General features: G+C 46.5%; 1 protein-coding gene across 1 annotated transcript; it reads left to right on the top strand.

Annotated features, from left to right (window-relative positions):
• The first annotated feature begins 107 nt into the window (after nucleotides 1-107).
• On the top strand, nucleotides 108-26388 carry LOC306979385 (alpha-2-macroglobulin-like). Its single transcript, XM_079578299.1, has 35 exons — nucleotides 108-189; nucleotides 726-912; nucleotides 1395-1551; nucleotides 1619-1671; nucleotides 1891-1911; nucleotides 1977-2142; nucleotides 4627-4711; nucleotides 4868-4994; nucleotides 5909-6023; nucleotides 6089-6198; nucleotides 6583-6738; nucleotides 9625-9849; nucleotides 10103-10160; nucleotides 11317-11462; nucleotides 11525-11674; nucleotides 11962-12117; nucleotides 13082-13202; nucleotides 13970-14099; nucleotides 17518-17743; nucleotides 17807-17933; nucleotides 17996-18117; nucleotides 18182-18233; nucleotides 18763-18846; nucleotides 19113-19289; nucleotides 20204-20279; nucleotides 20401-20557; nucleotides 22191-22265; nucleotides 22351-22513; nucleotides 22797-22978; nucleotides 23038-23262; nucleotides 23344-23456; nucleotides 23579-23669; nucleotides 23777-23845; nucleotides 26127-26232; nucleotides 26304-26388. The coding sequence occupies exons 1-35, from the start codon at nucleotides 113-115 to the stop codon at nucleotides 26360-26362; spliced, it is 4344 nt and encodes a 1447-aa protein (XP_079434425.1). The 5' UTR covers nucleotides 108-112; the 3' UTR covers nucleotides 26363-26388.
• The last annotated feature ends 1130 nt before the right edge of the window (nucleotides 26389-27518 follow it).

Here is a 27518-nt window from a genome sequence, read left to right as displayed (position 1 = left end):
TTGCTCATCGTTTTTTGACACTGTAGGCGGGACAGAGGAGACAGGGTCAGCTCGGGCTTCAGGGGCCGAGGTTCAGAAAGAGCGTTTGGAGCGAGCTGAGCCTCACTCAGAGATGGGACGTCCCGGCAGCAGCGCGGCCCTGGCCCTGCTCCTGTTCTCGGCTTTGAGCCTCAGGACCAATGCAGAACCGTGAGTCATAAATCTCTCAGCTTTACCTTAAAATGCTGTTTCTGCAAGATTTTATTCACAAATATGTTTTTGTTAACCTTTACCCACCCGCCTAAACCAAATGCATTCTGTCCTCTTTAGCCATTATATAGGCCTGTGTAACACCTCATTTGAAAGCTAAGATCCACAAAACGGATCTTTTTCCTCGCATTGTTGCTGCGTTGTGTTGAATTCGTTGAATTTTTGTCACTTTTTGGTTGAGTTTTTGTCACATTTTTGTTGAATTTTTGTCATTTTTTTGTCACATTTTTGTTACGTTTACATCCTTGTTTTCTTCTCATTTTTTGTGTTTTTTTGTGTGCTTTTTTTCCCCAAGAAGCTTTTTGATTAGGGTAAAGCCAAACTGGAGAAAATGGGATCGGTTCAGGTGGGAGTTAAGAGGTTAAATAGATGTTGTGAGTTTTTAAAGTTTTATCTTTTGAACGGCTCCCAAAGACTCGAGCCGTTAATCCCATCACTCTTCTATTCTTAACGCTCTTCTCTGCTGGTGGTTGCAGGAAGTTCTTGGTGGTGGTGCCCGCGGTGGTGGAGTCCGGTGCTGAGGTCCAGTTCTGCGTCAGCCTCCTGCAGCTGCCGGTGAAGCAGGAGTTCACGGTCACGGTGACTCTGGAGTCCAGAGGAGAGAGGAAAACCATCTACAGTCAGTCTTACGATGAGGACAAGCACGACTGCAGCTCCTTCCAGGTCAGACGCCCTTCAACCCCTTAACTCCCACCTGAACCGAGCACATTTTCTCCAGTTTGGCTTTACCCCAGTCCAAAAGCTTCTGGAAAAAAGCTGTAAAAATAGCAACAAAACTGAGACGAAAACGATGATGGAAATGTGACAAAAAAGTGAGAAAAAATTGACAGAAAAGTGACGAAAATTGATGAAAAAGAGGCAAAAATGTCACAAAAATGTCACAAAAAAATGACAAAAAATTGACGAAAAAATGACAAAAATGGGATAAAATATTGACAAAAAAATAAAAATAAAGTGACAAAAAAGAGTTGAATACCCAACAAAAAAATGATGGAAAAAAAATGTGACGACGTGAGGAAAAAGACCCTCTCGGTTCAGGCGGGAGTTCAGAGGTGAATGAGCCCAACAAAGTGAGGACAAAGCCCTACAGGAAGAACAAAACACGCTCCACATAGAAAACCCTGTGGTTGGATCATGTTCTCCAGGCTCCGGTGGTGGAGAACTCGGACATCCAGAACTTCGAGGTGGACGTTCAGGGGAAACAGTTTATGAAGAAAGAGACGAGAAAGATCCAGATCCGGAACTACGGCGTGAGGACGTTCGTGCAGTCGGACAAGCCGCTGTACCTGCCCGGACAGACGGGTGAGTGGCAGAGTGGTTAGCCCGTGGTCAGGGGTTCGTGTCCTGACCCGTCTCTCTTTGTCCCCAGTGCATTTCCGGGTGGTGACGCTGGACTCCAGGCTGCGTCCGGCCGTGGTTTCTGTGAGTGAAGCAGTTTATCAGTCTGAGTAAATGTTTGGAGCTGTTGAAATGACTCGGGCTAAAGTGCACAGGCCTGGGCCGGTTCCAGATTTGGGGCATTTCTGGTAAATAAATGTTACTCAGAAACAACAGCAGGGCCGGCCCGGGACAATCTAAGGCAAGATTAACCTTATTTAGAATTTCCTGTTGGATCTGACCGTGTTTGTGCTTCTGTTTCAGTACGACGTCATTGAGATAAAGGTAAAGTCACAGAAATGAAGTGAGTGTTAGACAGAACATTATCATCACTCATTATAATCAATCAGGACCCGCTGGACAACCGCGTGGCACAGTGGTTAGAGCGCAGCTCCGAGGGGAAGATCCTGCAGCTCTCCTACCACCTCACCCCAGAGGCCAGACAGGGGGATTACAGCGTGTCTGTGACCTCAGGCAGATCCACCACCACACACGGCTTCCAGGTCAACAAATACGGTGAGAATACTACTTCAGTACTACTACAGTACTGCTGCTACTACTACAGTACTACAGTACTGCTGCTACTACTACATTTCTCCTTAACATCTTAGCTTTAATGTCAGTAAATAAAAGACCCTACACCTGCAGCGTCTTTCAAAATGTCATGAAGTTCACATGTTTTTACCTTGTTTTTTTCACTCACTGCTGTGTTGTATCAAAACAGGTTCTAGTGCGAGATATTCAAGAGCTCAGCTCTGTAGACCTTTGAAAAGACTTTAGTTTAGTGTTTTTGCTTACGTCCTTATTTTCTTTTTGAACTGACATTGTTCCACAGTAATGGAGGCTCAAAAGGAGTCAAAGCCAAAGGAAGCTAATGTGGCGACTCTATATTCAGTCGTCTTATACTCGACTCGTGCATTTAATAGTAACACATGCATGAAGAGCTCTCCTCATAACAACATGTCAGCGTCGCATATACAAGAACATTACTCTGACATTTGATACAGCTCATTCCTCCTGAGTTTACCAGATCAAACCAGATCTTAAATGTGATCTCTCTTCAGTTTATTTCAAATATATTTATGGAACTTATGGCACATTGAGTTTAAAGAGGGGGTATTATGCTTTTTTCAGCCACATAGCACTAGTCTATATCACACTACAATGATGACGAAACCTTCTGTTGGTCTGTCAATGCAGTAAATTAGAATAACTGCCTTGTATAAAATTGCTCTTTCAAAATGGCGGTAGCAAATGGCTTGAAATAGGCCCCTGTCTCTTTAAGAACCTCTGACCCTTTCCGACACGCCCCCTCCACACGCTGTCTGTGGCATCGCAACACTCCGCTCGTTGACTCAACAGTATTGAAACTACGATCGTGCATTTTAATTTTTATTGTTGGAAAGGAGCTACTGTTTATCACTTTGTGAACAATGGCCACACAGGATATTATTTGGAGACGAACCTTCCACACCAGACGCTTGGACGGGGCTCTTGCCTGAAAAATAACTGCGGTTTGGAGGCTATCTCTTTGTAACTGCCATGCCCTATGGATCTCTAACTATACCCCCATGGACGACACCAGGATCTGCAGGAGCCCATACGATTCAAAAGACGGACATTATCTGTGCAAGTGGACAATGGTTTTTCGAGGATACCCGTTAACTTGTTATAATCGACTACAGCTCATTGTTGATGAAAAGTCTGCAATAAACCACACATGTGTAAAGCCAGGCTCATTGTGTGATCATCGTAAAGGCTGCTTCGAGTAGTTGCTGCTTTATTGACATTATTTGTGCATAATATGCTGCCTGTTTTCAATGAATGTTGTGAAGGTGAAGGTTGTTAGCCTGTCGCGGCTAATAGTGCCTTAGCTCTGGGAGAAACAACTCGGCTACGACTCACTGTAGATGAAATGTGAGCAGTAAACTACACAATCAACAAGCCAGGCTCCGTGTGTGATCATCATAAAGGCTGCTTCAAGCAGTTGCCTGTGTTAGTGACGTTTTCAATGCATAATATGCTGCTTGTATTCAGTGAATTTTCCCGTTAGCTTGTCGCGGCTAGCTTGTTAGCTCCGGGAGAAAGCCACTCGGCTATGACCCATTGTAGATGAAATGTGAGCAATAAACTTCCAAATCAACAAGCCTGGCTCCGTGTGTGATCATTGTTAAACGGTTCTTTATGTGTGTGGTGGTTTTATTGACTTTATTTGTGCATATTTCTCGTTTCCACGTGATGACTCAGGTTTAGCTTAGCATTAGCTTTCTCCGGAGGCTCTGTGCATCATCAAGGCCCTAAGACATTCCCAGCGCAGAACCAGACACTGAAATAAGCGTTCTTGTCACCGGTTTGAATCCTGGGTGTTTCGGTAACAGAAACACTGATGTGTGTCTTTGTAAAAGTTTCAGAACTGCTGTAACTCCGGTTCACAACACATGAAGCTAATCCTCCATCATGACTCTGTTTACATCTTAGGGCTAGACAGTGCGGGGAGGGGGTTCTGCTGAGGAGCAGTGGTTGGTTACTCGGCTGGTGACGAAAGCTCGGAGGCGTCTCCAGGAGGTGGGGGCGTTCCTAGGAGGACTCAGGCAAACCTATCCCTAAAATGGCCGCCATCAGAGTTTTTACAGACTACTCGAAAATACGTGAATGTGCCAAGGCAACACTTCAGGCATGTTTTTAATAAGGGAATGACATGATGTAAAGCTTGAAAATTTATTTTTAAATAAACATGCCGATTTGCATATTGAATCGAAGAGGACGTATCGAGCGATTCGATATAATATCGAGAAACGTCACATCCCTAGTGGAAACATCGACGCATTTGCAGATTTATCACTGGCCAATCCCGTCTCAGTAACAGCTCGAAGTTCAGACTAAAAACTTGATACAAAAGTTTGATTAATCAGTGACGATCATGAAGATACAAATGTATAATCGATGAAACAGAAAGACTCGGTTTCTGAATGTTTTTACCGCGCTCTGTTTCTCCTCCAGTTCTCCCAAAGTTCTCTGTGGAAATCAAGGCTCCGGCTGAAGTCAGCATCGCGCTGGAACAGGTGGAGCTCCAAGTGTGTGCGAAGTGAGTCACTCATATAAAACATCTGTGAAGTTTGCTTTGACACAAACTCCCAACACAATCATTTATTAATCATTTAATAATGATTTATTGATGATTTATTGATGATTTATTAATGATTTCTAGATGATTTCTTGATGATTTCTTGATCTCCTGCAGATACACGTTTGGTCAGTCGGTGCCGGGGTCAGTGGAGGTTCAGATGTGCAGACTTTACGAACCCAGAAGATCCAGCAGACGCCGACTGATGGACTTAAAGCCTGTGTGCCACAAAGAACAGAAGCAGGTAAACAAAACTACTACTACTACTACTTCTGCTACTGCTACTGCTACTGCTACTACTACTACTACTACTACTGCTATGACATTAGCTGATTTGTTTTTACAAAAGCAAGTACAAAAATGAGTGGCGTGTCCTATGGGTTTACATTGCACGCCGTTCTAAAGGCCAATCACAACATGGCGGCCAGAGCTCGTCATTCGTTCCAATGTGTTACTACGGCGATGTGCGACCTACAGGTCTCTGAGCCTCACGGGCGGTGCTCTGTTGGAGAGGAGGAGGTTCAGACCAAGCGAGAGCCGCTGGTCCACTGCTTTGCTCGGGTTGATGGTGTTAAACGCTGAACTGAAATCAAAGACACGCAGCTGTTGGAGGCCTCAGCAGGGGGAACACCTGCATGGCCCCAAAGCTGTGTTTGCATCAGTGTATTGGGGAGAGTGGGTAAGGTGAACCGCTCATAAAACATTTGTATTTTTATGAAAGATTATAGATTTGATCTTTACATGATTTGAACTTTCCAGACAAAACCTTTACAGTAAAATAACCCCCACTCTGAGTGAAAAGTACATTTTTGGCCTGATACAGAAAATTATACATGTAGGTTAAATTTTTTCTGATGTTGGTCAGTATGGCAAAATGTCAAAAAGTTAAAGGGGTTCCAAACTTTTGCATCCCACTGTGAGTGAGCCCTTGTATTAAAGTATAGTTTAAGCAGACACTGTTTACATGATTTTGATGAAGATCAGACCACATTTAGGGACCAATTTAGACATAAATGTGAGAAATTCCAAACGGTGCACCTACTTTTTCTCGCCACTGTATAATCTACTGTTTTTACACAATCACCACCAAAGGAACAAGTGGCTCATCTTTCCCCGACTCTCTCCTAATGTTGTACAATATCCTGTGGTGTTTCTCAGGTGGATAAAGGCTGTGCCACGTTCATGGTTCAGATGGATCAGTTCAAGAATGAATCTCTTTCCCGAATGAAGGACGAATATTATATCAAAGCTAAGATGACTGAAGCAGGAACAGGTGAGCTCCATCTACAAACTCTGAACACCACGGCTCAGCAGGTTCATTCAATATTTTTCCTTCAGATGTTGAGCGGCTCGTGGAGCATAAGGTGAAGCTCTCGTATCACATCGGGAAAGTGGAGTTTGTGGACGCGCCGAAGAGATACAACTTAGGAGACATCCTGGACGTGAATGTACAGACCACACACAACTCCACACACTTGGCTCAATCTAATATATACATTTGTTCTCAGAAAATGTATATATACCAAATATAATGCATATTGCGTGTCTGTGTCTCTGTGTGTGTCTGCGTGTCTGTGTGTCTGTGTGTCTGTGTGTCTGTGTGTCTGTGTGTCTGTGTGTCTGTGTGTCTGTGTGTCTGCGTGTCTGCGTGTCTGTGTGTCTGTGTGTTTGTGTGTCTGTGTGTCTGTGTGTCTCTTGTCTGTGTGTTTGTGTGTCTGTGTGTTTGTGTGTCTGTGTGTTTGTGCGTCTGCGTGTCTCTTGTCTGTGTGTCTGCGTGTCTGCGTGTCTGCGTGTCTGCGTGTCTGTGTGTCTCTTGTCTGTGTTGTGTTCAGGTGAAAGCTGTGCATCACAACGACACTCCGGTCTCCGACACTGAGGTTCACCTAAAATCCGACGACCAAATCCTGCAGAGCCTTCGGACCGACGGGGACGGACTGGCCGTGTTCAAAGTCAACACCAGCAGCTTCCCCGGAGACTTCGCTCTCACGGTGAACTTTAACATCACCTCATTCAGACGCTTTATTAAACTTCACAAGATTCTCAATGTGTTATTTCCAAACGTTGGGGCTAAATGTGTCCCTCAAACCTCCTGCAGAATTAAAGCAAATCTCATGTTAAGAGGACTGGGTGGGGTTAGAGGCAGGTGCCTCGACGACCTGGTCCGCATGCGCAGCTTCTGGCGTTCGGGACTTGGAACGTCACCTCGCTGGGGGGGGAGGAGCCTGAGCTTGTGCGGGAGGTTGAGAGATACCGGCTAGATATAGTCGGGCTCACCTCCACGCACAGCTTGGGTTCCGGATCCCAACTCCTCGAGAGAGTCTGGACTCTCCATTTTTCTGGAGTTGCCCGCGGGGAGAGGCGGCGGGCTGGGGTGGGTTTGCTCATAGCCCCCAGCTTAGCCGTCACGTGTTGGAGTTCACCCCAGTGAACGAGAGGGTCGCGTCCCTGGGAGGGGTACTAGATGGTGCTCCGACTGGGGACTCCATTGTTCTACTGGGGGACTTCAACGCCCACGTGGGTAACGACAGTGAGACCTGGACGGGAGTGATTGGGAAGAACGGCCTTCCCGATCTGAACCCGAGTGGTGTTCTGTTATTGGACTTCTGTGCTAGTCACGGTTTGTCCATAACGAACACCATGTTCGAGCACAAGGGTGTCCACAAGTGCACGTGGCACCAGGACACCCTAGGCAGGAGGTCGATGATCGACTTTGTAGTTGTGTCGTCTGATCTCCGGCCGCGTGTCTCGGACAATTGGGTGAAGAGAGGGGCTGAGCTGGTGGTGAGCTGGATCCGCTGGCAGGGGAGGAAGCCGGTCAGACCTGGCAGGCCCAAACGTGTTGTGAGGGTCTGCTGGGAACGACTGGCGGATCCCTCTGTCAGTGGGGTCTTCAACTCCTACCTCCGGAAGAGCTTCACCCAGATTCCGAGGGAGGCTGGGGACATGGAGTCCGAGTGGACCCTGTTCTCCTCCTCCATTGTCGATGCGGCTGCTCGTAGTTGTGGCCGTAAGGTCTCTGGTGCCTGTCGCGGCGGCAATCCCCGAACCCAGTGGTGGCGCCCGGAAGTAAGGGATGCCGTCAAGCTGAAGAAGGAGTCCTACCTGGCCTTGTTGGCTTGTGGGACTCCTGAGGCAGCTGAGAGGTACCGGCAGGCTAAACGTGCTGCAGCTCGTGCGGTCACAGAGGCAAAAACTTGGGTCTGGGAGGACTATCGGTCGGCCTCGAGGAGATTCTGGCAAACCATCCGGCGCCTCAGGAGGGGGAAGCAGTGCTTCACCAACACTGTTTACAGTGCGGGTGGGGGGCTGCTGACCTCGACTGGGAATGTTGTCGGGCGGTGTAAGGAGTACTTCGAGGACCTCCTCAATCCCATCGTCACGTCTTCCGATGAGGAAGCAGAGGCTGGGGGCTCGGAGGTGGGCTCGCCCATCACTGGGGCTGAAGTCACCGAGGTGGTGAGAAAGCTCCTCGGTGGCCTTAAGTCTCTGGATGTTGTAGGACTGTCTTGGCTGCAACATCGTGTGGCGGTCGGGAACAATGCGGTTTTCGTCCTGGTCGTGGCACACTGGACCAGCTCTATCCCCTTCATCGGGTGCTCGAGGGTTCGCGAGAGTTTGTCCAACCAGTCCACATGTGTTTTGTGCATCTGGAGAAAGCGTTTGACCATGTCCCTCGTGGTGCCCTGTGGGGGGTGCTCCGGGAGTATGGGGTCCGGGGCCCTCTGCTAAGGGCTGTCCGTTCCCTGTATGACGCAGCAGGAGCTTGGTTCGCATTGCCGGCAGTAAGTCAGACCTGTTCCCGGTGCGTGTTGGTCTCCGCCAGGGCTGCCCTTTGTCACCGGTTCTGTTCATTTCCTTTATGGACAGAGTTTCTAGGTGCAGCCAGGGGCCGGACGGAGGGTGTCCGGTTTGGGAGCCTCAGGATCTCATCTCTGCTGTTTGTGGACGATGTTGTTCTGTTGGCTTCAACGAACCAGGACCTTCAGCTGCTCTGGGGCGGTCTGCAGCCGAGTGTGTAGCGGCCGGGATGAGGATCAGCACCTCCAAATCTGAGGCCATGGTTCTCCTTCCCCTCTTCAGGTCGGTGGGGAGTCCTTACCTCAAGTGGAGGAGTTCAAGTATCTCGGGGTCTTGTTCACGAGTGAGGGACGGATGGAGCGTGAGATCGACAGACGGATCGGTGCGGCGTCAGCAGTGATGCGGTCGCTGTATCGGTCTGTCGTGGTGAAGAGGGAGCTGAGTCGGGGCAAAGCTCTCGATTTACCGATCGATCTACGTTCCCACCCTCACCTATGGTCATGAGATTTGGGTCATGACCGAAAGGACAAGATCGTAGATACAAGCGGCCGAAATGAGTTTCCTTCGCAGGGTGGCTGGGCGCACCCTTCGAGATCGGGTGAGGAGCTCAGTTACCCGAGAGGAGCTCGGAGTAGAGTCGCTGCTCCTTCACATCAAAAGGAGCCAGCTGAGGTGGCTCGGGCATCTGTTCCGGATGCCTCCCGGTCGCCTCCCGCGGGAGGTGTTCCAGGCATGTCCTAGTGGGACAAGGCCTCGTGGAAGACCCAGGACATGGTGTTGGGACTATGTCTCCGAGCTGGCCTGGTGTCGCCTCGGGGTCAGAACAGCTGGAGGAAGTGTGTGTGGATCGGGAAGTTTGGGCATCTCTGCTGAGACTGCAGCCCCCGCGACCCGGCCCCGGATAAAGCGGAAGAAAATGGATGGATGGATCATTTTAAGTGTTTTTTCCATCCATCCATTTTCTTCTGCTTTATCCGGGCCGGGTCATGGAGGTTTTTGCACCTTTGGATTTTTGGACCGTGTTTTTATGGTTTCACTAATAATTTGACCCCAATGTGTTGTACATTTCCTCTCAGGCGAGTCTCTACAGTGAGTACATGTCGAGCTACAGAAACCCTCACTTCACTGAAGCGTCTCTGGACCTCACGGAGATCAAGCCGCCGTCGCTCCACAGGAAGACCTCCAGCTCTCTGGAGGTGCAGGGCGGGGACCGGACTCTGGCCTGTGAGGGGCAGGAGAGCTTCACCCTGACGTACGACTTTGTCGGGGAGAGTAAGGGCACCGCCACCATCATGTACCTGGTGAGGAACAGTGACAGGGTGTTTCTAATCGGGCAGTGTTTGGAAGCCTTAAGACAAATAAACGGTTATTACAGGAGAAAACTGCTGACCTGAAACCAGGACAGTAACAGAAAGATTGACTTGATTCAATGAAAGTGTGATTATCTCTCATTATGCAGCAGCATCAGCAGTTGTAAACATAGTTGTAGTAACGGGAGCAGTACTTGTGTTTGTGATTGTGTCGACTGCAGAGAATAAACCTCCTCTTCCTCAGGTCCTGTCCAGAGGAGTCATCGTCAAACACGGATACTCCAGCAACTACATGGACACAAGTACGACCGCCCTGCACCGTCACTGACCGGCAGTAACTCATTACAATTACAAACCTTTATTAGATTATAATGACTTTATCAAGTAACAATCAGTAACTTTTTAGTCATGAAACTGCAAACAACAGAGAAACAAAGTCACAGATTTATGAGGTTCAGGTACATTTCATTGTCCTCGTAGGGAAGTTTGTTTTCCCCTCTGCAGCTGCTTCCAAGGCCGGAAGGGGCTTACAGGGACTGTGCCCAGGGGCCCGGCAGGTTGAAGGGCCCCTGGGCATACATAGAAAAGTGTGTACTCAATACGGGCTGTAAGCTAGTTCCCTCTCTCTTTTCATTCTCCATCACATTTATCAGATGATTTTTTTTAACAGAGAATAAACCCGGACTCAACCAGGTCTAAACCCCAGACCCCCCTTTTAAATATGTATCTGCATGTTCAAATAAATTTAAAAAATCATTCATTTTTCCCTTCATTTTAGAGAGAGAGAAGTCCGACAGAGAGACATACAGTATATACAGATGTTGTTAAGACACTATTTAAATAAATATTGATTATGAGGGGCCCTGAAAAAACGTAAGCCCCGGGGCCCATTTTACTTAAATCCGGCCCTGGCTGCTTCTCTCCGTGTTGTGGAGCTAATGTGCTATGGGGGCGTGGCCATAAGCCACGCCCCCACGAATTCTCATTGGACGAATGCAGTTTAGGGTTAAGGTTAGAACAATGTAGGGGCAGGATCATGTGGCACGGTGGCACAGCGGTTAGCGTTCAGGAGTTTGCATGTTGTCCCTGTGTCTGCGTAGGTTTCCTCAAGGTACTCCAGTTTCTCCTAAAACATGTACAATAGGCCAGGGTGTGTGAGAGTGTGAGTGGGGGACGGCTGAGGCTACAATCCAGCATGGCTTGCTTACATGCATATGTTCATTACCATGCACTGTCCCGATCAAATAAACAAATGAATAGAATAAAAGATCATGACGTGAAGAAGGTTGGAAGGTTCGAAAGATGTGCCTAATGTCTCTCCATCTCCTTTTCTTATCAAATCCACTGGACATATGTATGTTTGATTTCCTTTTGAGAAAACTAGAGCCATGTTCAGGAACAGTCTTTACTCTGAGTGAGTGAGTGCTCAGCTGCAGGTCATGTGTTCTGTTCTCTCAGTGACACAGGGGAGTCTGACGTTCAGGATGGACATGACCCCGGACATGGCTCCTGCAGTGACTGTCGTGGCCTACGCCGTGATGCCCAGTGAGAGTGTGATCGCTGCGTCCCACGACTTCAAAACAGAGAAATGCTTCAGTAACAAGGTCTGAGTCCTGGATGGAGCGGCAGGAGGAGTGAGGAGTTCTTATACTTGTGTGTTATCCAGGTGGAGCTGGAGTTTTCTCCTCCCTCCTCGGTGCCTGGGGAGAGCAGTTCCCTGAAGGTCTCGGCGTCTCCTCTGTCTCTGTGTGGACTCAGCGCCGTGGACAAGAGCGTCCTCATCCAGAAACCAGGCAAAACCCTGACCGCAGACATGGTACATTAAGTTAAGTTATCCTTTATTAATCTCTGTAGAGAAATTTGTTCTCTGCATTTGACCCATCCTCAATGTCGCTGGCGCGATCTTTAGGAGCAGTGATCAAATCGAGTCATTCAATGTCACTAAAAAGCATTATTCAAACTGACATTAAATCTAAATTTATTGGAAAATCATGACATCGCTCATAAACGTTACATAAACGAGTCTCACAGTTAAGGTCTAAAACAGATTTAGCTGCAGTGTTTCTGGAATTGACCACATTTCTTTGCTCAAAAAATCTGCAGTTCTTCGGGCTCCTGCCGGTGGTGAAGGCGCAGAGTTTCCCTGATCAAGTGGAGGACCATTTGGGGTGTGTGAAAGTTCGCGACAGAAGAAGGATCCGATATCCGAGGCCTTACCTAGAGTTCGGGGACAAGGACGACGTCTACAGCATCCTCAAGGTGAGACGCCCTCCCATCCTCCAATCAGGAGCTTTCCCCAACAGTGATGTTGGAGCGGAGCCACCGGGGCAGATTCTGTGCTGCAGATGTAAAGTTGTAAACAAGTCATTATGGATTAGCTTCATGTGTTGTGAGGAGCTACAGCAGCTCAGGGACTTTTACAAAGACACATCAGTGGTTCTTTTAACTACTGTCAACACCCAGCATTAAAGGCGGTGACAAGAAAACTCCTTTGAGTGGCTGCGCTGGGAATGTGTTTAGGCCTTGATGATTCCCAAAGCTAAAGCTACAAGCTGAAGCTCTGATCATGTGAAAGCAATTAAACCACCCACTACATAAAGAACCGTTTAACAATGATCACACGCTGGTTGATTTGGAAGTTTATTGCTCACATTTTATCTACAAGTGGCCTTAGCCGATTGTTTAGCACCCGGAGCTAACAAGCTATTAGCAGCGCCAATCGATCCTGTGAAAACAAGTATAATACACTAATAACCTCAATAAAGCCATAATTACATAGAAGCCTTTAAGATTTTCACACACTGAGCCGGGCTTGACTTTTTTGTAGTTTATTGCAGACTTTTAATCAACAATGAGCTGTAGGTGATTGTAACAAGCTAACAGGCTAACCAAGACTAGCCATTGTCTACCGTCACAAATATAGTCCCTCTATTCAAGCGTATGGGCTGGATATAGGCTTAAATACTGGGGGATCCTGGTGTAGACCATGGGGGTATAGTTAAAGATCCATAGGACATAGCAGTGGTAAAGAGGGACTAGTTAGTCCCAAAACAGCAGTTATTTTTCAGGCAAGAGCTCCTTCCAAGATGCAGCTACACTTCAGAACAGACTCTGAGCGACAATCCCAGCCAGGTCCTAATCAGTTTACATGTAGTGAAATGTTTTTGTAAACCGCTGAGAGCGCTCAAGTCTAATATTACCTATATTACTTATATTTTTACAGGAAAAAGGACTGAAAATGGCGACCAACCTGTTCCTCCGCACTCCGTCCTGTGTGAACTACAGAGGGACAGAATACCGCCACCACCAACATTCAAGCTTCTACCCCGAGCTGGAGATGTTGGGTGAGCTGCTTATGCAGATGAAAAATGGCAAAACAAATCACATTTTGCCTGGTTGGATCTTAACAAATTTCCAAGTAGAGCTTCAGTCTGGGACAAGAAGAAATGGGACCTAAACTCCGGAGTGACTCACAGTCCGGATAATCCGTTAGTCTGTTTTTGCAGCTGATCAAGTGTGAAAACGGTGAGAAAACCTGACAGAAAATGACACTGAATCCACATTTTTGCACAGATTTGGCCTTTTAAAGTCATGTGGTCTTAAACCTTTGATCAGCCGCAAAAGCAAACTAGTCGAGAGTAAAAGGTTGACTCTTTTTGTGTGTGTCAAACTCCCATTTCTTCTTGTTTCACACTGAAGTTCGACTTGGTGTCTTGCTAAGATCCAACCAGGCTAAATGTGAATTTGTGTAAAAAAAAAAAAAAAAGTTGATATTAATACGTATTTGACCTTTCGGGTGTTTAGCATAGCGCCTTTATTGACATCCCAACCGTACAGCCTGCAGGACACTCCAGGATCAATGTTTTTTTAGGTTTTCACCGCTGATTGACCCGTATCCATGGTTACATACACATTCAATCCCGAAAACCTGAAATAAGATTGATCCTGAAGCATCACAGGTCAGTCACCGGGATGGAAAGTAAAGGGGCTAAGCTAACAGCTAGCCACCCATACAGCCGCGGGGTCACTGAGAGGTCACATACGCACTTTATTTTAACAGGAAACGTCGCGTAGTGTACCTTTAAACACGGATCTGACGTCTGTTTTCCAGAAGACAGATCTAGGAGCTTCACAGAAACCTGGCACTCTCACCCCTCTCACCCCCCTCCCCCTCCTCCCCCGCTGGAGACGTTCCGGACCTTCTTCCCCGAGACCTGGATCTGGGACCTGGTGGACGTGGGGTGAGTGCTTTCACTAGGAGGTCACAGGTTCAACCCCCAGATCACATGGGAGCCCAGTCACCGCTGCTCATGATATGAATAAATAAATGCACTGAGCCTGACGTGTTTCATGAACGACAGTAGGAAAACTCTCCTCGTGTTTGTTTCACGTCGCGCTGCCTCGTGTTCTACGACGTCCGCGTCACGTCTGTCTCGCTCACAGCCTCCGTGTCGCTCTGTCGTTGCCATGACAACGGGGCGGTGCTTCCGGTTCATGTCTGTGTGACGCCATAGTTTTCCTAATTATATCGGTAACACTTTACATTACGGGCCGGTAAGTCCTTGGTACTTACAGTGGTAATTCTAGATACTTATGGTGGTACTTACAATGGTAATTCTAGGTACCTTTTGTGGTACTTAAAGGATACTATAGTGAGAATTACAAGGTATGTACTTCTAGAAACAGTGGTAACTCTTAGTAATGAAGATTGTACTTCTTGTTTTCCCTAATGCTGTTTTATGTTGCTTTATAGTCACACAATCCTAGAAATTACCTCTGTTTGTAGAAGTACCTCATTTACTACTTATGAATTGCTGCTTTAGTATCCTTGAATTACCAGTCAGTACCATAGTAAATAGAAGTACAACCTTCATTACTAAGAGTTACCCCTGTATCTCTTAGTAATGAGAGATACAGGGGTAACTCTGTGACTCGCTAACCCTAACCCCAATTACTAGTAATTATCACTTTTAGTGCCACAATAATTACCACTGTTATTACTAGTAATTACCACTGTAAGTACCATGGACTTACGGGCCCGTGATGTAAAGTGTTACCATTATATCTAGTTATTACTAAGAACAGATGTTCTAAATAAGTCACATTTCCAAAGCATAAAAACCGGTTGCACTTTAGCTTAAACCGATTGAACAGCTTTTACTTGCCAACGTTCATCTTTATGTTAACAGCCTCAATGCCAACCTTAAACTAAATTTGGAATGTGACAGTAAGAGCGTTCATTTTCTTGATCTAAATATGACTAAAGATGACCAAGGTATCCTGCATACGTCAATATTTCGGAAACCAACAGATCGCAATACAATCTTGCATGCAGAGAGTTTCCATCCCCCTTGGTTAATTGAAAACATCCCTAGCGGTCAGATACGCGTGCTGCGTCCGAAACGAGCAGATTGGTAAGAGCTCTTACGCCAAACGGATGTGCGTCAGCGTCCGCCATGATAAGATGCTTCCGAATTGGTCTGTCGGTTAGGAAGGAGTTAGGAAAAGGAGCCTTGATGCTAACTATCATGGCCACTTTAGCATAGGGACCTCTGGTGCTAACTATCGTAGCCACTTTAGCATAGGGACCTCTGGTGCTAACTATCGTAGCCACTTTAGCATAGGGACCTCTGATGCTAACTATCATAGCCACTTTAGCATAGGGACCTCTGATGCTAACTATCATAGCCACTTTAGCATAGGGACCTCTGATGCTAACTATCATAGCCACTTTAACATAGGGACCTCTGATGCTAACTAACCGGTGATTAGGAGCTATGTGCCGTCCCACAAGCCACTGCGCCAAACCCCCCCACCCCCCTCGCCCCCACCCTGGAGTGATTCATGCGCAACCACTGTTGATTGACAGGAGCACATTTAATAATAAAAATAATAATTAAAAAATAAGATTCTGCACAAGCCAAACTTTATAAAAGTGATAAATCCATGTTGTCGTCCCCACAGCTCAGTCACATGTCAGTGTTAAAGAGGAAACTCAGTGAACAGATTAAATGCTTTTGTTTTCATTTAGTAGAAACTTAAGCCACATGGATCATTTGCATAATGTAGCTTTATGAAACAGCTGTTGAAATAAAATAACACTAAATTTTTCTCCTTAAATGTCTTTGTTTGGACACTATGTTGTTGTTGGACACTGTACACTAGGGGGCGACATGCACTTTTGTTTGGCCTGCACTCCACCAATAACTTTAAAGAAGAAGGAAAACAGCTGTTGCTGATGTCACTTCCCTTTCCCCTGTTTAAGGACGGACGGATTGTTCAAAATGCAGCTGAAGCTATAGTTCCCTAACTGCACAGATCTAACAGTCGACCCATGAAAGGTTAAGGAGTTAGTTGCTAGTGTTAGAGCTTAGAGGCTCTGATTTGATGGTTTCACACACAGCCAAAGACTTAGACGCTTATGTGATTCTGACCAAGATTTCGTCAGTCAGTCTATGCACATGCAAGCACGCTTTACCCAAAGGGGATATTCTCAGGAGCTGCTGTCTCAAGCTCATACTAGAGCCTTGTCATTGAAGAGGACTGAACTGCTCACTCCTAAACCTAGACGGGAGCAAACCCAGAAGCCCATTTTTGTCACCAGTTACAGTAAAGAGGCAACCCAGGTTTAACAGGTGATACAAAGAAACCGGGACATCATTGTGAGTGATCCTCTCTTAAGAGAGATTTTCCCTGAGCCTCCAGGAGTCAGCTTCAGAAGAGCCCCCACCATTAAAGACAAGCTTGTGAGGAGCTATCTTCCATCCACTAAGCCCACCACATGGCTTTCCCGTCCATAAGGGATCTTTTCCTGTGGCCATTGTAGATATTGTGAGAATATGGTGAAGACTGACACTTTTATGGACCTGGCTACTAATAGGATGTATTCTATAAATGGTTTTATCAATTGCAACACCACCCATGTAGTGTATCGCCTTGAATGCCCCAGTGGGTGCTTCTATGTGGGCCTCACTAAAAGGAGGCTAAGGGACAGAGTGGCTGAACACAGATATGCCATTCACTCTCAAAACCTAAATTATCCTATGGCCAGACATTATATGGATGTCCATAACAGCCATGACTACACCCTAAAGGTGTCAGGAATTGAGGTTATCACCTTAAATTCCAGGGGTGGCGATAAAGTCTTACGCCTAAGGCAAAGAATCATATTGGATCCATGCTCTTAATGCTACAGAACACCCTGGCCTGAATGAGGATCTGGACCTCTCTTGTTTTTGTCATTTTGTTCTTCATGTTTTGTCTTGTTGCCACTATATTGTGAAGATGAAATGTTCTACCCCTTGTGTCCAAAAGGACTATGACAGCATGTGTCTCATTGTCCTGGCTACACACCTGTAGTCACACACAACAAATTGGTTGACTCTCCACACACACCCTGATGAAGGCGCAAGCCGACACGCGTTGGTGTGCTTTTTAATGTTTCTGGCCCATTAAAAAAGCCTTTTCTACTTTTGCAAAATATGAGTGCCTGGACCTGATCTTTCTCTTCACACCTTTTACTTGTATTGTAGTAATATTTGACCAATAGTATCTGAACTTTCAGTAATGAAATCAAGTCCTTTGATCACCTCTGATCCTTTGTTAAATATTAGTCGACCAAACGAACCCTGACGTATCTGAAACCTCTGACTTCCTCAGGGCGTCGGGCAGTGCGGCCCTGGCCCTCTCCGTTCCCGACACCATCACCACGTGGGAGACCGAGGCCTTCTGTCTGTCGCCGCACGGGTTCGGACTCGCGCCTCGTCAGCAGCTCACCGTCTTCCAGCCGTTCTTCCTGGAGCTGTCGCTGCCCTACTCCATCATCCGCGGAGAGAGCTTCGAGCTGAAGGCCACGGTCTTCAACTACCTCTCCTCCTGCATCATGGTGAGAGTCCAGGCAGGCCAATGAAGGGGAAAACTGCTTTAACATCTTTCTTTGTGTCCTCAGGTTCACGTGACTCCGGCCGCCTCCTCAGACTTCACGCTGACCCCTCTGTCCGGAGACCTGTACACGTCCTGCCTCTGTGGGAGCGAGACCAAGACCCTGAGCTGGGCCATGCTCCCCACGACCCTCGGTACAGACGCTCTTTTACCACTCGGACTGTTTGAGCTCAATGACCGTGTGTGTTTCCTGCAGGTGAGGTGAACGTGACGGTGAGGGCGGAGGCCGTCCCGTCTCAGGTGCAGTGCGACAACGAGGTGCTGAGCGTCCCGGACAGAGGCCGCGTGGATGTGGTCACCAAACAGCTGCGGGTCAAGGTCTGCGCCTCAAACTGCACCAGAAACCACAGCGTTATTTAACTCACTGTGTTTCATGTTTCAGGCTGAGGGAACGGAGGTGGTGAAGACCTACAACTGGCTGCTCTGTCCCAAAGGTCCAACACATTCATATTAGGGGGAAATGTTGTTCACTGAGGGGAAAGTGCAGTTTGAATGGTCACTTGCAGATCCCAAAGGCAGCAGTGGTTCAAACGTTTAACACCAGGTCCAATCAGGCCGAGAGCAAGATCCAAGAAAAAAATGGGTAGAAATCCATCATGTAACAATGTAGGCACATGTAAACAACGTTTGCAGCTTGTTTTCTGAGTTAATATACAATACAGTGACTTATTTTCATTTCCTAGATTTTAACTTACCCTGCTCTTCCATAAACATAGGCGTGTCCTCTCCTCCTCCGTTTGTCTTGCTCTCCTCTTTGTATTTCTCTGTACTGTCTGTGGCATCTCCTTCCTTGTGCTACCAAGGTCTGAAGCAAACGAGCTTAGGGTCCTTGAGTGTTCAATCAAGCTGCTAACCCTGTAGTTTACAGCTCTACAAACATGTTGGGATTCTTGTATTCATTGATCATGTCTTTCATGTCTCTGTCCAGTCCTGGTTTAACCCTGTAAACTGTGGTTGTTTCAGGGGAGACTCTGAAGGAGCAGGTGGAGCTGTCTCTCCCTGCGAACGTCATCCCGGGATCAGACCGAGCCTCTGTCTCTGTCCTCGGTAAAACATCTCCATACTATACTTTGTCTTTAAAGACCTCTGTGTCCTCTGTCTTTAAAGACCTCCGTGTCCTCTGTCTTTAAAGACCTCTGTGTCCTCTGTCTTTAAAGACCTCCGTGTCCTTTGTCTTTAAAGACCTCTGTGTCCTCTGTCTTTAAAGACCTCCGTGTCCTCTGTCTTTAAAGACCTCCGTGTCCTTTGTCTTTAAAGATCTCCGTGTCCTCTGTCTTTAAAGACCTCCGTGTCCTTTGCTCTTGTGACTCCAGGGGACATTCTGGGCCGGGCCCTGAAGAACCTGGACGGTCTGCTGCAGATGCCGTACGGCTGTGGGGAGCAGAACATGGCTCTGCTCGCCCCCAACATCTACATCCTCCAGTACCTGCAGGACACGCAGCAGCTCAGCCCAGAGGTCAAGGAGCGCGCCTTCAAGTTCCTCAGCAGCGGTGAGCTTCAGCCTGATGCCCTTCCTTCCCCTGTTCTCCTGTTGCCACATGTCCTCCTGTCAAATACCTTTGCACTAAATTAGTTAATATTATGAAAGTGAACAATTGAGATATGCAAAGGGTCTGTGAGAGCTGGAAACTACGGCACGATTTGTGATTCTGATATTTTATATACAGCATGTTTTATTTTTCATGAAAGAGAGCATTGATTTCCATGTAAACTTTTAAAACTGCTGTTGAACATCACGGGTCTCAGTCATTACGTTTCAGCTTCATCAGGGAGTTGTCAGACAAACACTTTCTCCCGATTCAGCGTCATAAATGCATTCTCCGAATCACAAGCTCTAAACTATATTTGTTTCATATTTAAACCATCTTATCTGTAAAGACAATTAGACTCTCCTTAACACAATGATGCTGTACGTGCAGAGGGTGATGAGCGGAGGCAGTGGCAGCAACAATCCGCCCTGCAGGTTGTGGGACACTCGTTTGTTATTAGTGAGAATAGTTTGCAGTTTGTTCAAAGCGGCTGCAGAGCAGACGAACATGATTCTTCTGCAGTGAGTTTTTATTGGCAGGAGCCAAAGGAAGAGGCTCAATGATTCTGATTGGCGAACATTTCTAAAATCCTCAGGTTAAGTTACTTCGCAGGAGCGCAAACCTCGATTTGGTAAAGGTTAATCGTGCAGCCCTACTAGAAACGAGTTTGGGCAAAAGCTGAGAGATTTTACTCAACTACTTCTACTTTCAAAATTAAAACTCAATGATAAACTTCAGGTGGTGCAGCTTTAAGTGCTGGATTCAGTTTGTTCAGTTTTAGTTGAGTCTGTCTTCACACTATTGTCACTACAGTCCTGTGCCTCACATCGCCCCTTCTTATCATGAAAAGGTCTTATGAGACTTTTGTTTTGCAGGATACCAGAGGCAGCTGAACTACAAGCACAGCGACGGCTCGTACAGCGCGTTCGGCCGCGGCGACGGAAACACATGGTGAGGGTTCTCAACCTCCGGGTCAGGGCCTGAAGGAGACACACAGTGGCAAAACCCGACTTTTAGTGATTAAGTACTGGCTCTATGTTCCTACTATGACCGCTCTTCCTCTGTGTTTCAGGCTGACCACGTTCGTGCTGCGGTGCTTCTCTAAGGCGTCCAAGTTCGTCTACATCGACCGACAGAACCTGGACCAGTCCCGGAGATGGCTCCAGAGCCGACAGAGGGCGGACGGCTGCTTCCTGCCTTCAGGGAAACTCTTCAACAACCGTATGAAGGTCAGAAACTCTTCAACAACCGTATGAAGGTCAGAAACTCTTCAACAACTGTATGAAGGTCAGAAACTCTTCAACAACTGTATGAAGGTCAGAAACTCTTCAACAACTGTATGAAGGTCAGAAACTCTTCAACAACTGTATGAAGGTCAGAAACTCTTCAACAACCGTATGAAGGTCAGAAACTCTTCAACAACCGTATGAAGGTCAGAAACTCTTCAACAACTGTATGAAGGTCAGGAAACTCTTAAACAACCGTATGAAGGTCAAGAAACTCTTCAACAACCGCATGAAGGTCAGGAACTCTTAAACAACCGTATGAAGGTCAAGAAACTCTTCAACAACCGTATGAAGGTCAAGAAACTCTTCAACAACCGTATGAAGGTCAGAAACTCTTCAACAACCGTATGAAGGTCAAGAAACTCTTCAACAACCGTATGAAGGTCAGAAACTCTTCAACAACCGCATGAAGGTCAGGAACTCTTAAACAACCGTATGAAGGTCAAGAAACTCTTAAACAACCGTATGAAGGTCAAGAAACTCTTCAACAACCGTATGAAGGTCAAGAAACTCTTCAACAACCGTATGAAGGTCAGAAACTCTTCAACAACCGCATGAAGGTCAGGAACTCTTCAACAACCGTATGAGGGTTAGAAACTCTTCAACAACCGCATGAAGGTCAGGAACTCTTCAACAACCGTATGAAGGTCAGAAACTCTTCAACAACCGTATGAAGGTCAGGAAACTCTTCAACAACCGTATGAAGGTCAGAAACTCTTCAACAACCGTATGAAGGTCAGAAACTCTTCAACAACCGTATGAAGGTCAGAAACTCTTCAACAACCGTATGAAGGTCAGGAAACTCTTCAACAACCGTATGAAGGTCAGAAACTCTTCAACAACCCTATGAAGGTCAGGAAACTCTTCAACAACCGTATGAAGGTCAAGAAACTCTTCAACAACCGCATGAAGGTCAGGAAACTCTTCAACAACTGTATGAAGGTCAGAAACTCTTCAACAACCGCATGAAGGTCAGGAAACTCTTCAACAACCGTATGAAGGTCAGGAAACTCTTCAACAACTGTATAAAGGTCAGAAACTCTTCAACAACCGTATGAAGGTCAAGAAACTCTTCAACAACCGTATGAAGGTCAGAAACTCTTCAACAACTGTATGAAGGTCAGAAACTCTTCAACAACTGTATGAAGGTCAGAAACTCTTCAACAACCGTATGAAGGTCAGAAACTCTTCAACAACCGTATGAAGGTCAAGAAACTCTTCAACAACCGTATGAAGGTCAGAAACTCTTCAACAACTGTATAAAGGTCAGAAACTCTTCAACAACCGTATGAAGGTCAAGAAACTCTTCAACAACCGTATGAAGGTCAGAAACTCTTCAACAACTGTATGAAGGTCAGAAACTCTTCAACAACCGTATGAAGGTCAGCTCAATACGGAGACCGCCCGACCTATAAACAGGAGTTTTCATCCATTTTATTTATTTGGGTTGTTTGATCATTGGACTGGGCGCCCAATGGGAAAAACGTAAATCGCTTCCATGACCATGTTCCATATTCGTGAACTCTCATCTTGACATTCTTCTCATTAATCCTGGTTCTTCTGCTGCTGTTTTCAGGGAGGAGTGTCCGACAACGTCACCCTCAGCGCCTACATCACTGCTGCTTTCCTGGAGATGAACGTCTCCACAACTGTAAGGAATAAACTCTCACTACCACAGTTACTGCTGCTGTTACTTCATCTACGTATTACCACTGTCCCTTTGTGTGTTCCTGTAGGACCCGGTGCTGCAGAAGAGCCTGTCTTGCCTGAGGAACCACACGGAGAACATGGAGAACGTCTACACCACGGCGCTCATGGCCTACGTGTTCAGTTTGGCCGGAGACACAGAGACACAAGCTCAGCTCCTGAAGAGGCTGTACTCACAGGCGCACGAGGGAGGTACGACTGATGCATCATGGGCCCTCACATATTAAGCCTTTTCTTGCTTTTTTGGAAACATATCATCTCGGAAAAACATTTTGAAGTTATGTGGAGACGCCATTTATTTTTGTTGCTCATGTCACTTCCAGAGCTCCACAATCATCTGCCCATCACCACTAATCATTACAAAGATGGTAAACAGCAGTAGCTCAGATAAAGCTTGACTTAAGGGAACTATTTTGACCCTGTGACGTCTGTACGGGTGTGTTCGGGCCTGTATTACACTCCTCTGTGTCTCCAGGCGGGTTCCTGCACTGGTCCGCCGCCTCCTCCGCCTCCCTGTCGGTGGAGACCTCCGCGTACGTGCTGCTGTCCACCCTCACGCAGCCCCAGGTCGGTGTGGAGGAGCTGGGATACGCCTCTAAGATCGTCCGCTGGCTCACGGGCCAACAGAACCCCTACGGCGGCTTCAAGTCCACTCAGGTACCGGCTCTCTTTCTCAGCATCAGCGGCAGTGCTAATGAGCTGTAATTCCTCTGTAGGACACGGTGGTGGCGCTGCAGGCCCTGGCGCTGTACTCCACTCTGGTCTACAGTCCCGATGGCTCCAGTTCTGTGGTGGTGCAGGCTCCTCCCGGCGCCACAGACCCATCCATGTCCTTCACCGTGGACCAGAGCAACAAGCTGCTGTACCAGGAGCGGCCACTGGAGAGCGCTGTGGGGCAGTACGGCCTGGAGGTGACGGGGAGCGCCTGTGCCTCCGTGCAGGTGAGGGGTGGGAGGGGCCTTTGATTTGGGGGGGTCTCAGCGAGTGAATCCTGTCCTCAAAGAGTCGTCTGTTTGGCTCAGATCTCGACCCACTACAACATCCCGACGCCGCGGGACGAGCAGAGCGTGGGGGTGAAGGCGGAGGCGCACATGGAGTGTAACTCCACCGTCCTGACGCTCAACCTCACGGCTCAGTAAGAACACGGACAGTTACTGCAGGGGGCAGTAGAAGTACTTTCTACTCAGGCCGGGATGTTTTAGAATCACTGTATCAAACTATTATTCAGGCAGAAACTCGTTTGTTGTTTTCCTGCAGTTACTTTGGAGAACAGAGCAGCTCCAACATGATCATCCTGGACGTGAAGATGCTGTCAGGCTTTGTCCCGGACCAAAGAGCCCTCAACAATGTGAGTTACTACTACTACTACTACTACTACTACTACTACTACTACTACTACTACTACTACTACTACTACTACTACTACTACTGTTAATCCTTGTGTCTGTGTTGCAGCTGCAGCTCGAGGACCTCGTGGATCGTGTGGAGCAGAAAGACGACCATGTTCTGATCTACATCCGGGAGGTGAGTTCCCTCTGTGTTTTTACAGCTTTAAAATAGGGCGGGGCTTAAAGTGCTGCAGTAATAACTCTTTTTTTAAGGTTTTAATGTAAAAATCCAATTTTAGCCTTTATGTAAATCCGCACGACCTTCTAAATTAAAATGTTACATGTTCAGACCTGAAATAGACCACTTTGGTGTAACTACTGTGATATGTTACATTTTATTATTACAAAGGATTATATATTATATAACAGGGGTGTGACAATATCAATTTTCCGATATATCGCCAGACAATATGATACCTATACTTTTTAATTCCGATATCGATACTTTTCATGATGTCATGCACATTAATGACCAACATTATGCACATTAATGAGGTAACTGTGCCCTGCTTTTCAACAGAGGCCAATGATGATGAAGAGTTCAGTCTGAACTGTACAGGGCAGCACCGTCCCACAAATACATGACTTTTAAGTGAAAAAAAAATGCATGTAATGTATCGTTTAACTGCAATATATCGATTATCGCAGCATCAGCGTATCGTTATCGTGTATCGTATTGAATCGTGCGGTGCCCAGAGGTTCCACCCCTGTTATATAATACTGTATATATTATTGTATCGACCAACATGAATTGTGCGAAAATGGAGCTAAATAAAACTGGAGCGGGGATCCTCAGTTTCCATGAGCGGCATCCCTTTAAGGACAGGCCCCGCCTCTGCACCTCCCTTTAAAGGTGCATTATGGAGCTTGTTATGCAGGGGGGGGGGGTATATTTACATGTATTTGACCTTGTAGTGACCCCGCGGCTGTACGAGTGCTCAGCATGGCGCCTTCACTTCCCATCACAGCGGCCTCTACAACGCTCCAGGATCAGTTGTTTTGTAGGTTTTCTGGGGAGAGGCTCCGTTAGCTGTGAAAACCATCCAAACAATCGACTCTGTGCATGGCTTCAAATCATAACAACGTTGGCCAAGAGGTGACTTCCTGTTTCGATCCAGCACACCAAAATAAAAGCAATGGTACTTGCAACATTACATGGCTCGTCGCTGCCTGCTTGAACTTTACATCGTCATAGTTACTGCTCTGTTTTATTGCCTTAGTGTTCGGTGCAGCTGTGTGACATTGGGCCACACAAAAACACTGATTGATTGAATATAGTTAAGAATATAATTTAATACACAACTTTTAAGCTTTTTGTCTGTTTAATACTTAGGCAGAAAGAAAGCTGAACTAATGAACTAATGCTTTTATTGTGGCGTGCTGGATCGTCAATGGATCCTTGAGGGTTGTAGAGACCAAAGCAAAGCCACAATGCTGAGCACTCGTACAGCCTCTGGGCCACTACCTGGTTAAATACATACAAATATTCACTTCTTTTTTTCCACATAAATGTCATATACATAATGCACCTTTAAAGGGATATTTCAGGATCTCTGACATAGGGCCTCATTTCCTAGTTATCCAGAGTGTTGCTGATTTCTGGAGATATTATTTTTTGTAATTCATGCAGTTCTTTTATTAGAAGAGTTTCGTGGCGCTAGGCTAGTGCAAGGCTAGTGCATGTCTATGGTATCAGCTAGCCTGCATTAAAAACAGTGTGACCCGCTCCACAGAGCACCTGAGGCAAATCACTTATAACACCAGACTAACCATATAAACGTCTATGTCCATAGAATCATTTTAGCCATTTTGCATTTAAAATAACTTATATTTGAGCAGCATCAGCTTCGTGGTTGTATAAGCTACAGCAGCGGAGTGATCTGCTAGAAAATAGTCCCTCAAAATGCGATCATTCATGTGATGCAGGTCAGTTATATTCCAAACATGACTCTATGGACACAGACATTCCTATGGTTAGTCTGGTGTTATAAGTGATTTGCCTCAGGAGCTCTGTGGAGCGGGTTACACTGTTTTTAATGCAGGCTAGCTGATACCATAGAAATGCGCTAGCCTTGCATTAGCCTAGCACCACAAAACTCTTCAAATATAAGAACTGCATGAATTACAAAATAAATATCTCCAGAAATCAACAACACTCTGGATAACGAGGAAATGAGGCCCTATGTCAGAGATCCTGAAACATCCCTTTAAGGAGGCGATGTGTAATCACGTCCAAAAATTATGTTGTTTTAGCTTCATTAGACAAACAACTGAAAGTTTGATCTCATTGCAAACTGAGTGTGTGTTTTCGTCTAAACCTGCGTCAGGAGAAGAACCTTTAGGAAAGTTCTGGAGCTGGACGTTACTCTGACCTCCTTCACTTTTGCTGTGACCTTCTCACGTTCCTCTGTTCACAGTTGTCCAAGGACCAAACCGTGTCGTACCTTCTGCGTCTGGGGAAGGAGACGGACGTTCAAAACCTCAAACCTGCCGTGGTCAAGATATACGACTACTACACACCAAGTACTGCCAGAATACTCACGTACTGTTGCTTTAAAGTACTGCATTAATCCATGTTCCTGTGTGTCCCTCAGGTGACCGGGCGGAGTCGGAGTACACCTCGCCCTGCGCCGCTCCCACAGACCAGAACTGAACACGTTTGTAACAGAATGTGCACGAGGGTGTCAGTGCAGTCCCCCTAAAGGTTTCACTATGACACCATCAAACTACACACCAACTTTTAGCTCATTTGGGCAACATTTAGATCCCCCAAGGTCACTGAAGTTTTACGATTATGACATAACAGTCTTGTATTATTGTTGTTGCTAATCTAACAAGCCTCACAATAAACCCAATAGTCCACTTCAGCTGAACTACATGTCCGCAAGATCGTGACGGTTACACTTTGGAAAGTCTTTCCTAACATCTGGACCGTATGGATGGCGAGCTCCGTTTATTGTTTCGCATGGATCAACCAGACCTTATCTGTACTTCCACTTCCAGGTGATGCTTAATTGTTTTGGCCATGATCCTGCAAACAAACATAAATGTGCACAGTGAGCTAACTTGTTTAATCTTTAGGATAAATTTGTCTTTTTTTCAAGCTAGTTGAAGGCCTAAACAGTAAACCCTAGCAAAAAGCTACCGTAAATTCTCTAATAATGGCCTGTATTCCATTAGTGGCCGGGTCTCTGACAGAGGCCGGGTTCGCGGCTGGCGGAGGCAAATTAAAGCCAGTCTCTAAAACAGGCCGGGGCTTTTATTAGAAACTATAGCGGTAGAAATATTCCCCATGTTAGGAATTTGTCTCATACTGGTGTAAATGAAAACTCACGTGCAGGAAGTAAACAAACGGGAACCCGGGCCGATGGGGACGCTGCGGAGGAGCTGATCCGAGCGTAACTTTGACACAGATTTAGACACTTTTCAAATCTCCTGTGACGATATTTGGAAACAGGGCAAGAAACAAATGTTGTGTGACCCTCCAGGGTTTTAATAAAGTCACCATCGCGTCTTCAAAGCACGTCCAGCTGCTCCGTGTGCAGGTCAGTCCCGCCTCAAAATAACTCCTCCCATCAGCGCGAGCGTCTCGTCTTCTCTCGGGTCAGTCTCATGATCGATCACAAACACAAACGCTCCGTCTAAACTCGCCTTTTACACAAGATAACAACAAATAATCCGGTCCGCGGTAAAAACGAAACAGAAACCTGCAGTGACACTGATGTCAAAGCTCCGCTAACAGCAACGAAACACTTCCTGTTGTCCCGACAAAATAAAAGGCGTCAATGTTCCAGCCGCTGGGAGAGGGT

Source organism: Gobius niger (genome assembly GCF_951799975.1).
Source record: "Gobius niger genome assembly, chromosome: 1".
NCBI lineage: Eukaryota > Metazoa > Chordata > Actinopteri > Gobiiformes > Gobiidae > Gobius > Gobius niger.
The sequence above is the reverse complement of the archived record's forward strand: the minus strand, read 5'-3'. Positions and strand labels throughout refer to the sequence as shown.